At 47.2% G+C, this 12,049-nt stretch overlaps 1 protein-coding gene across 2 annotated transcripts in view; it reads left to right on the forward strand.

The window, feature by feature from the left end:
• BFSP2 (beaded filament structural protein 2) overlaps nt 1-11,532 on the forward strand; it is a 70,275-nt gene extending 58,743 nt beyond the window's left edge. For both annotated transcript variants that reach the window (XM_066350891.1, XM_066350890.1), the window contains 2 exons: nt 9,111-9,331; nt 11,416-11,532. In XM_066350891.1, the coding sequence (XP_066206988.1) occupies nt 9,111-9,331; nt 11,416-11,419 (225 nt within the window). In that variant the 3' untranslated portion in view covers nt 11,420-11,532. The remainder of the gene's footprint in view (nt 1-9,110; nt 9,332-11,415) is intronic.
• The last annotated feature ends 517 nt before the right edge of the window (nt 11,533-12,049 follow it).

The raw sequence follows: 12,049 nt of genomic DNA on the forward strand, positions 1-12,049 counted from the left end.
CTCCCCCTTTTCCTGAGCAACCCCTTAATTATTTCCAGGTACCAGGACCCCTGTCTCAGGCTCTGCTTCTGGGGCACCCAACCTCAGATACCTAGTAAGCTCCTCAGACTCACTGTGGATGGGGGAAGATCTCTTGCATCACTAATTATTATTATTAATTAAAATGATTATTAATAATCCAGCAGTCCACCTCTGCTCTCTGGGATGGACTAAAATTCTATTAGGTTGACAAGCAAGGCTCCTCCTGGGTGCCCCCTAACAGAGCCACGTGTACTGGTTCAAACCACAAGTGTGTTGTACACACTGGAGCACAAGAAGGGGTTGCTCCACGTCATCCCGTGTGCCTGAGGTGGTCTGGAGCCCACCGCGGCCCAAGAAGCTCTTTTCTCCCATCAGCTGCAAGTCCTGGGGCTGATCAGATACCATGGTCGACGCCCCTTTCTTCCACTGCACCCCATAAACCTGCATCTCAGTTTTGCCACCCAAATCAGCTCCAGCATCGAACCACCAGCCCCATCTCCCACCAGAGCCACAGCCTTCCATGAGGTAAGCTTGGGCATCTGTTCTAGTCAGTTCACCTCTGAAAAAGCTTGACCTCTGCCTGTTGGCCAGATCATCCCATCACCCCCACTTCCCTTCCTCCAAGTTCTTCAGCTCGCTTGGGCCCTTGTCCCCGGGCCAACAAGACCACAGAGTGCCCAGTCAGCTCAGGGAACGTGCTCTATCCTCTTGCCACATGACATGCTCCACTTCCACCCACTCACGCTCTGACGGGATCTGGGTCAGAGCAAGGCGGTTTGAGTCAAGGATCAGAGGCGAGAAAAATCAGGAAACTACCACTTCAAGCAATGCTGCTTTAAAAAAACAGCCTCAAAGAGATGGCATTATTTATTCAGAGTGATGTGAATTTTATTCTAATCAGCTTTAGTCACCTGCCCTAACTCTTTTTTTTTCTTTTTTTCTTTTTTTCAGAGACAAAGAGTCAGAGAGAGGGATAGATAGGGACAGACAGACAGGAACGAAGAGATGAGAAGCATCATTCATTAGTTTTTTGTTGCTACACCTTAGTTGTTCATTGATTGCTTTCTCATATGTGCCTTGACTGTGGGGCTACAGCAGACCGAGTAAACCCTTGCTTGAGCCAGCAACCTTGGGTCCAAGCTGATGAGCTTTGCTCAAACCAGTTGAGCCCGCACTCAAGCTGGTGACCTCGGGGTCTCTAACCTGGGTCCTCCGCATCCCAGTCCAACGCTCTATCCACTGCTTCACCTTCACCGCCTGGTCAGGCATCACCTGCCTTAACTCTTGATAAACATCCTATTGTTATAGGTGCTGCCTTTTGCCTCTGTTGCGTTAGGCACAGTTAAGGGGCTGCCATTTCTTCCCCAGATGTCCTTGTGGCTGCCAAGATTGCCATTCTCTGGTGACAGGAAGCTCCAGGCAAAAGATTGAGGACATATTCTTAAGCCCATGTCATCAAAAATAGCCTGGATGAGCTACTCCTAAGTGGCGGGTGGCCCCCCACTCAGTGCACATTCCACGCACATATACGGGGGCCTGCCACATGCAAAGCCCGCAGACCCTGGGGAGGCAAATCTGAATATGATGGTTCCTGTCCTCTCAAAGCTCCTAACTTGATTGGGAAAGAAAACCCGTGCACACATGAATGAGCAAAGCAGAAGGGTACTGGGTTCCCCAGAGTAGCTGCTCCCAACAGTTTCCATTCCCAGCAGGTCCCCCACACACCTGCTGTCACCTATATTATTCTGCAGGTAAAATTAAGGTCCCCCAACATGAGGTCTCTGGTTTCCATTTCCCACTTCAAAATATCTCCGAGCCCTGACCTGGTGACTCAGTGAATAGAGCATGATCCCGGCACACCAAGGTCACAGTTCAATTCCTGGTCAGGGCACATGAGAAGCCATCAGTGACTACATGACTAAATGGAACAACTAAGTGGAATAATGAGTTGATACTTCTCTCCCGCTCCCTCTCCCTCTCCTTTTCTCCTTCTCCTCTTTCCACTTCCTCTCCCTTCCTCTCTATCTCTCAAATCAATGGGAAAAAAATTTTAAATATCTCTGAAGCTTTATCCACCACCTCTTTCCCTCAATAGACTCCACCTGTCTCGTGTTGCACCATCTGGACATTCCTCTGTCTACTGTCCCCTCTTCTGCATTTTCAGTGCCCCTAATTCCTGGAATTGCCTGGGTTTGGCCTACAGCAGAAAGCCTTCCTTTGCCAGACCTTCCAACACTGCCCAGGTCGGGCTTCATTTTAATGTCCAAACTAGTCCTCTGCTTTCCTACCCTTGAGCCTTGGATGTGTTCATCTCCTGGATGGAAGGAGACTCCTCCCCTCAAGTCTGCCCACCTCTCCTCACACCCTTGGCACAGATCAGGTCAAAACATTCAAATGATACACCCTCCATAAATAAAATATTTAAGTAAATAAATGAAGCCTGACCTGTGGTGGTGCAGTGGACGGAGCATTGACCTGGAATGCTGAGGTCACTGGTTCAAAACCCTGGGCTTGCCCGGTTGGGACACACACAGGAAGCAACTACTACGAATTGATGCCCCTCGCTCCTTCCCCCTCCTCTCTCTAAAATTAATAAATAAATATTTAAATAAATGAAATGCTACACCTACTGAGAAGCATAGATCCTGATTCCCACTCCGGGGTGATCTCTCCCACCTGCCACCCCTCATATTCAGAGGGGTTCGTGTGGCGAAATCAGTTCATCCACCCAAGTCACGTTAACTTCCTGAGGGCAGGGACCAGGTTTAATTACTTTTATGTCCCAAATAACTTGGTACAGTGCCTAAAACATAAGTTTTTCCAAGTGATACCGATAGTAATAAGAGCGTGCACATATGCGTTCTCTCTCCAGATCCACATAGAAACATTGAGAGGTGGCTGGACTGTGACTACCGTCCCACTTTGTAAATGAGAAATCCGTGGCTCAGAGATTTTTCATTAACATAAGTAATAAGTGGAGGAGCCACGCCCTTCCAGCTCTATTCCTGCCCTTGACCATAAACGTATAGCCATCCTAGACCATAAGCCATCCTATGGAATTGAGGATTGGCACTCAGAATCTGGAATCAAATCCTGGCTCCTCCACTCATGAGCTGTGTGACCTCTCTAAAATTTCATTTTCTCACTTTAAATTGAGGATCTATTTTGGTTATCATATTTGTCTGCTGTGTTCGTGGCTTAAAACAACAGGACATCGTTTGTTTACTCATTCAGCAGTTTCAGTGGAATTCGTCAGGGATCATTTTTGTCGCTCTGTGTAGCATCTGCCGGGGCCAGAACACCCAGCAACGGCTTTTCAGCTCCCGTGTCTGGTGCCTCAGCTGTGCATCCCTTTCTCTCTCCAGGTGGCCCCATTATGTAGCTAACTTTAACTTCATGTCATAGGAGTCTTACATAATTGGCCTTCTGACACGGCATCTGGCTTCCATCAGCGTGTGAGCACAGAAACTAACCAGGCCTCTTAACACCTGGGCTTGGAAGTCCCCGAACATCAGTTAGTCAGCACACTACTGGTCAAAGTAGTCACAAGACCAATCCAGGATCAACAGGAAGGAAAATATACTCCACTTTTTAAAAATTTTATTTTTAGAGAGAGAGGAGAGACAGAGAGAGAAACATTGATTGGTTCCACTTATTCATGCCATCATTGGTTGATTCTTGTTTGTGCCCTGACCAGAGATCGAGCCCACAACCTCAGCATGTTGGAATGATGCTCTAACCAACTGGCCTACCTGGCCAGGGCCTTTTATTTTTTTTAACTCCACTTCTTGGTGGGGCCATGGCAATAGCACATAGCGAAAGAGCATGTAGGATGGAGATCATTGTTCTCGCTGCGTTTGGAAATGTGATTTACCACTGGGCCATACTAGAATTTACCTTATAAAGGCCTTGGAATGATTAATTAGATAATACAAGCCCTTAGCTTAGTTCCTGGCATGGAGTGAGTAGCCAATAAATGGTGCTCATTATTAATTATAACATTAATATATATAACCACTAGTATGATAACCCCAACTTGGCATCATCCGGTCACCTAACTTAAACTGCATGCTCCTAACTTTTAGAACAAATGGAAAAAGCACTCACACCCACAACCAGAAGTCTTAGGTGTAGCGGCATGTTGGCCGTGCCTAGGACCCAGGGCGGGCTGCCTCTGCCACCTTCTGGTTCCAGTACATCAGAGTTTTGATCACTGGGACTTGTCGCCAATGTTAGGAACACCAACAGAGCCGGAATCGGTAGTACACTCTCCTGTAACTTCCTAATACAGCAGTTCCACCTAGTCACCCTGTTATCCTCGGCCAGAGCAACCTGCACACACACCAGGCCCCCACAGCTTATATGAGGCCCAGGAAGCCGAACTGATGAGGTTCTCAGCCTCCTTTTCCAACAAGGCACCAATAATGGTGCTTGAGGCCTACTAAGCTCTGTGTCCAGTCAACTCAAATCAGGAACTCAAGACCAGAAACCACAGAAGGTCACTGTTTGACTTTCCAGAGGGTTTATGATTCACATTTCCATAAACTAAGAAGTGTGTTTCTGTGGTCTTGGTTTGCTTGCTGGTGCCATCCATATTGCCTGGTGGGCCAGCGCTAAGAAACCTGGAGCAGTGACCTGATGACAGTCACTCACAGTCACTCAAGCACAAGCGTGTCTGTGAGAACCAGGCCAGGATGTTGGGGACTCAGGTGGGAAAACTGGGCTTGGGCTCTGAGGGTAGGATGGAAGAGACATAGGACCCCTGAGAGAGGTTTCCATGAACCCACCTTGGGCAGTGGGTCCTGAGTCATGAGAGAAAAACCTTAGGCCACATGGAGGAGTCACCTATGAACATAGAGCAAAAACTAAAAATAAAAGACCCAACCATGGTTCTGTAAAGTGTTTTTCCAAATCACAGGCGTTACACGTCCAATGTCAACAAGCACTACTCACAAACCAAAATTTTCTGATAAACAAAAGGAGAAAATCCAGGGTGGGTGCAACAATGATTTTCAAAGTCCAGGTGGCCACTTTTGCATCCTCACTGCCAGAGATGAGTTCTCAGATCCCACCAGCAAAATAATAACCTTAGACTAGATATTGAGCTATATTTATTTACTACTGATCACAGTTTGCCGCCTGTAAATATACCTAGAATGGGAATCTGACTCAACATCCTCGTAGCCTATGGAATTAAGATTTAAATAAGATAATATGGTGACCCCTGCTTAACAACAGCCATGATTTAAGATGGCATCAATAACCAAGAATCTTTCATTTTAGGCCTGACCTGTGGTGGCACAGTGGATAAAGCATCGACCTAGAAATGCTGAGGTCGCCGGTTCGAAACCCTGGCTTGCCTGGTCAAGGCACATATGGGAGTTGATGCTTCCTGCTCCTCCCCCTTCTCTCTCTCTCTCTTTCTTTCTCTCTCTTCCCTCCTCTCTAAAATGAATTAAAAAATAAATAAATAAATAAATAAATTTAAAATGAATAAATAAAAAAAATTAAAAAAAAAAAAAGAATCTTTCATTTTAGCCACAGAGGTGAAAAGGGTATGAAAAATCTCCTCCTTGGGATCAGTGTTAAGGAACTTGTTTCATCAAGATTTGACTCAATCTCATTTAGGAAGATATTTGTGTGTGTGTGTGTGTGTATTGTTGTTTTTTTGTTTTTGTTTTTTTTTATCAAGTGAGAGGCAGGGAGGCAGAGCGACAGACTCCCACATGTGCCTGAACCAGGATCCAACTGGCAACTCCCGTCTGGGGCTGATGCTCTGCCCATCTGGGACCACTGCTCTGTTGCTTGGCAACCAAGCTATTTTTAGCACCTGGGGCAAGGCCATGGAGCCATCCTCAGCTCCTGGAGCTAACTTGCTCATTAGAGCCATGGCTGCAGGAGAGAATGAGAAAGAGAAAGAGAGAGAGAAGGAGAAGAGGGTGGAGAAGCAGATGGTCACTCCTCCTGTGTGCCCTGACCGGGAATCGAGCCCAAGACTTCCACATACCAAACTGATGCTCTACCACTGAGCCAACTGGCCAGGGCCTATTTATGTGTTTCTTATGTGTTATATAAAAAGCTAGATGCTAAATTATAGGTGCACCATAATTACAACTATTAAAACCGTTAGATGCACATAGTTTTTTAAAGCCGTTCATGGTCAGCGCTACAGTTTGCAAGTTATGGTGTATGAAAAGATGAGAAGAAAGTTTTCAGCTAGTGGGGACACAGATAGATGTAGGACAATAAGTATACATAATACAAGTGCTTTCATCCTGGGCAACCCACATACACTGGCACCTACTCTGTGCCAGGCACTGTCTTGTTACTGTGGTTACAGAGACTTGATCCTTGCTCTCAAAGAGCTCATCATGTGGTAGAGGAAAAATGCCCTTAAAAATCTCAGCCCACAGCCCTGGCTAGTTGGCTCAGTGGTAGAGCATCGGCCTGGCGTGCAGAGGTCCCGGGTTCGATTCCAGGCCAGGGCACACAGGAGAAGCGCCCATCTGCTTCTCCACCCCTCCCCCTCTCCTTCCTCTCTGTATCTCTCTTCCCCTCCCGCAGCCGAGGCTCCATTGGAGCAAAGATGGCCTGGGCGCTGGGGATGGCTCCTTGGCCTCTGCCCCAGGTGCTAGAGTGGCTCTGGTCGCGACAGAGTGATGCTCCGGAGGGGCAGAGCATCGCCCCCTGGTGGGCAGAGCATCGCCCCCTGGTGGGCGTGCCGGGTGGATCCCGGTCAGGTGCATGCGAGAGTCTGTCTGACTGTCTCTCCCCATTTCAAGCTTCAGAAAAATACAAAATAAATAAATAAATAAATAAATAAATAAATATCTCAGCCCTCCTGACCAGGCGGTGGCGCACTGGATAGAGCATCGGACTGGGATGCAGAAGGACTCAGGTTCGAGATCCCGAGGTCGCCAGCTTGAGCGTGGGCTCATCTGGTTTGAGCAAAGCTCACCAGCTTGGACCCAAGGTCACTGGCTTGAGCAAGGGGTTACTTGGTCTGCTGAAGGCCCGTGGTCAAGGCACATATGAGAAAGTAATCAATGAACAACTAAGGTGTTGCAACGAAAAACTAATGATTGATGCTTCTCATCTCTCTCTGTTCCTGTCTGTCTGTCCCTATCTATCCCTCTCTCTGACTCTCTCTCTATCCCTGTAAAAAAATAAAATAAAAAAGATCAAATGATCTATTAAAAAAAAAAAAAAAAAAGCTCAGCCCACAATGATAAGATCAAGGGCATGCATGTGCTCGGGCAACCATGGAAACCCAGATAAGGGGCCCCTAACCCAGCCTGGTGGTGGTAGGGGCAAGAGAGTGTTAAAGAAGGCTTTCTGGGGTGGGGAGGGGTAGTGATCAACCAACCCCTGAACTTGGACTTAGAGATGTGTAGGAGCCAGCCAGGTGAGATGCTAGAAGGAGTGGAGAAGGATGGCGAGGTACAGGAAACAGCACAAACTTGACTTACTCAAATACTATTTGTGTTCACCACTGGGGGCGGGGTGGTGTTAAGATGGAAAGGGGCTGGGTCAGTTGTGTGCGCCACGTTAAGGACCCTGGAATGCTGGGGATGTAGTTAAAGCAGAGGAAGTACAGGCCAAGATCTGGACTTCAGACAGAGCACCACAGCTTCCGTGTGGGGAGTGCACAGAGAAACTGGAGGCAGAAAGACAAGCTAAGAGGTCACTGAAGTCACCCTCGGTGAGAGACAAAGCACATCGGTCCTGGGCATTGGTGCCTGAAGAAGAAAGGGCACACATGTGAAACTTTTCAGAATATACAAGAGGCAGATTCAGTGATGACTGAATTTGGCAGGGAAGCAAGAAGATCAGGGACATGTCTTTTCCCAGTTTCTAGTTCTCAGAAGTTCACCTGCAGAAGCACAGAATAGGAAAACCAGCAGGTCCAAGGGGAAGGCAATGGGGTCCATTTTGGATGTCTTGGTTTGAGGCGCCCTGGACTGTATGTATTTCCAGGAAGAAGTTCAGTAGGGGGTTAGTGCAGAGGTGGATTTAACGGCAGGCACACCAGGCACACGCCTTGGGCCCCGACTTCTGAAGGGCCCCGCAAAACCCCAACTTTACACTTTTTTCTAATGACACCAAGTTTGGTTTTATATGTGCAATTTTAACATTAATAGTACATATAATACTCTTATTTATTTAAAAATATAGATAACATGTATTTTTATTTTCCCTGTCTTTTTTTTTTTAAGGGGCCCAAAATTTTCTTCTGTACCCGGGGCCTCAACCGACCTTAATGTGCCTCTGGGTCAGTGTTTGGGGAGAGGTCTGTGTGAGAAGTATCAATGCAGCGGTTATTGGCAAAGAGATAACTACAATCATGAGTGGGGTCGAGACCAACTTACCCAGGCCAGGAGGCTCAGCTCAGAGAGAAGCGGGCTCCGAATGGGGCTGTGGGGGACCCACATGGAAGGGGCAGCCAGACGAAGAGGAATTAGCCAAAATGTGCACCTAACACACTAAACAAAAAGCTGCTGAGTACATACAGGCCAGAGACGGTCACTGGAACTCTGGTCCTCTGGGAAACAGTGGCAGGGGAGACAGCGTTGAGCTGAATGATGGATGTGTTTTCAGCAGTGGAGGGAAAGGGGCCCCTTGGCAGCAGGGGGGTGGAGGATGGGGGGGGGGGTGTTGCTGAGCAAAAAGGTCCAGAGGCAACTCAGAGAGCAAGATTTCTTTGAAGAAACACCTGCAAACTGCTTCTGTGTCTGTGTGTCACTTTCTCTCATTTTTTTTCCTCTCTCATTTTCTTACTCATCTTTCATCTCATCTTTCCCTCCCCTTTCCTTTCTCTTCCTTCATTTCCTCCCCTCCACACACACATCCACCCCCTCCCCAGCTCCCTCATCAGAGCAGTCAGTGAATTTGACTAAACAAGAGTCTGGCCTCCCGAGGAAGAGTCATCATTTCCACACCAAGCCACGTAAGCCTAGCAAAGTCATTGTCCTGGAAGAAATGGACAGACTAGACTAATGCCAGCTCCTCCCACCACTGTGCACAGCTTCCTCTCCAAGGGTCCTTCCTGCCTGTCGGCCTTGGTTTTGGACGTGTTCCCTCTTTTGTAGAAACGAGGCCTGGAGAACACCTTGCACGACGCCAAGCACTGGCATGACATCGAGCTGCAGAACCTGGGCGCTGTGGTGGGCAGGCTGGAGGCGGAGCTGCGGGACCTGCGCGCGGAGTCGGAGCAGCAGCAGCGGGCGCGGGAGCATCTGCTGGCGCACAAGGGCCAGCTGCAGAGGGACGTGGCGTCCTACCACGCCCTGCTGGACAGGGAGGAAATCTGGTAAGTCTCTCATTTAATTGTAAAAGGAACACGACTCATCAGTTTAAAAATGTTTCTTTTCAAACTCCATAGAAGTGTAAATAAGATAGAAATCTCCCCCAAACTCCCCAAAACACACACACTCCCATAGCCTAGCTTTGTCCTTCCAGGATTTTTCTATTCACACAAACATACGGGCACAAGTATATAGACAAATATATATTATTATATATGCATGTATATATGTGTGTGTGCACCAGTTTACAATCATATAAACAGATATACACATACACCATAGACAAATCTGTAAGTGTTCATACACACCTAGTGCAACAGGTTCTTGAACAAGGTTATTTAGTTCAATGTTGTTTCACTATAATGTTGATGAGATGCTGTAGGAATTTAAGTCTTGTTTATATCAATTATTCGATAGTAAGCTTGGTTTCATTACACATTGTTTTGTCATAGTTCCCAGAACCTACTGACTAAGTGTTACCTGAAGACTTACTGTACATACATGATATCGGTTAGGAATACTTTCAGCTGCATGTAATAGAGTTTAATTAAAGGGGCTCTAAGCCAGTGCACGTGCAATTTAATGTGCACCTACACCTGGGCACCCCTTTAAACTAGACGTTCTGCTTCAGTGTATCGGGGCTGGGGCCTGAGAGCCTGCATGTCTAACGAAGCTCTCAGGTGATGCCTGCACAGCTGGCCCACAAACCACACTGTGAAGAGCAAGAGCACAGGCCGTGTTTATTTAAGAGTTCCAGAAATAAGGTGGTCTGGACTTATTCATTAAGGTCCCAAGCTCTTTTCATCTTTCTGATATGCCATTCCTGATAGATTGGCTGTTAATCTTCATCTTTGTCACCCATGGCCGCCAGATGCCTACCACAGCTCCAGTCACCATGTCCTCATCCATGACATGAAGAAAGGAGAAGGCAGAGGGCAGCTAAAAGGCCTTTCCCTGGGTAACTTCTTTATCAGTCAGTGAAGGAAGAATGTTCTGAGAAGCCCTCTAAGGGACTTTCCCTGATACCTCATTGGCCAGAACTTGCTCACATGACCATGCCTGCCTGCAAGGGGTGCTGGAAAAGCAGCTTTTTAGCTCTTCCAGCCTCCATACTGGAGAGAAGCAAGGGGTAGGAATGACACGGAAATATGTCTGTGCATGTATATGTGTCTACACTGTGTATATATGCATATATACACAGAAGCATAAATGCAGTCTTTTTTAAAGGTAAGGATCCCAGGAGCATATGCATGAGTCTTGCAACTAATTCCTTGCCAGCTGTTTCAGGAAAGCCAAGCCTCTATATCTTCATATCTCCCTCCAAGGTCCCTTCTGAGGCATACATTGAATAAGCAATAGAGTATCAGTTCTAAGAGATAGTCCAGTGATTGTATAGTCCAACCCTCATGATTCCAGAAAAAATACAAAAGCCCAGAGCAGAAAAGGAGTTTTTTGTGACCACCCAGGGAGGCGGAGGTAGAGCTAGGACTGGGGCCCAGGTCTCGGGCTCTCTCCAGTGCACTCTGTAACATCCCTTTCTTCAGAAAGCAGGAGGGCTAACCCTTTGTCCTTTCAAATGGGCAATATGTCATCCAGCTCCTTTCCAACTGTCTTTTTATTGGATTGGTTTCTGTTGATTATAAAATCTGGATATGTCTAACCAAGCTAATTTTTTTATGCCTATCAACATCTGAATAAATGCACAAGTTTGTTTTAAACATATTACAAAAAGTAGCGAGTTAGGCTGAATTTTCTTCAAAAATATAAGAATACCATTTAGTGAGTGCCTGCTACATGCCAGCAGTTTGCTATCTTCATTTCCCCTGAAACCCTGCTGGAATTGCATCATTATCCCCATTTTACAGACGAGAAACAAAGCCTCAGAGAACTTAAGTTCATTCGCTCAAGGTCACAGAGCCAATAACTGTGGAGCAGGGATTTGAAACCCAGGTTGTCTAATTCCAAAGGGCAACTTTTTACTACAGGCTCCCTACCTCTCCTATAGTCTTACTGTGAAATCTCTTTACCCATTTTCATCATCCATGGCTTCTCTCATGCAAATATGTTTGTGTGTGTCTGTTTGTTTCAGCTAATAGAGAAACTTCCTCTTTTCATGAAGAAAGTGCTGCCTTCCTCACCAAGTGACCAGTGACGTTCCTTGAGGAGTTCCCACCCACCTACCATCAACCCCCCCCCGCCGCCCATCCCCCCACCCACTCCTAGCTGGCTTCCCTGCTTGCTGGCTTCCCTGCTGGTTCCCTCCGTTTGAGCTGAAAAGCTTCCTGGAAGTGGAGAGGGCCCTTCTGCCTTCAATCTAAGTAGTCTGTAGCTTGAGCCACCTCCCAGTCCCTCTCCAAATAAATGCTTTGTGTGCGGCTTCCTGTCTGCCCACCTCGTTCAACTCCATATCGGGTGGAGATGGCTCTCACTGTACCTGCCAGGCCTTTGGTTGTGGAGCCATTCTTGAAGGCTCTGGAAGGTTCCTTCAGCATGACGCCATCTGCCTTGCCATCCAAGGATTAGCTGCTCTTGGGTTTATCAACGTAAATACGCTGCTTGGGCAGGAGTTGTGCTGGAGGCAGGCAAGTTTGCCACAATTTGGGGCAAAAGCAACACTCGTTAGAGAGGAGATTGGCGTGGCGCTTTATTGCATGCACCATAATTGCAGGCATCATAACGCATTCAGACGTCTTTAATGTGCTCTGCGTGGGTACTCATGGGCA

This window comes from Saccopteryx leptura, chromosome 10 (assembly GCF_036850995.1).
Source record: "Saccopteryx leptura isolate mSacLep1 chromosome 10, mSacLep1_pri_phased_curated, whole genome shotgun sequence".
Taxonomy (NCBI): Eukaryota; Metazoa; Chordata; class Mammalia; order Chiroptera; family Emballonuridae; genus Saccopteryx; species Saccopteryx leptura.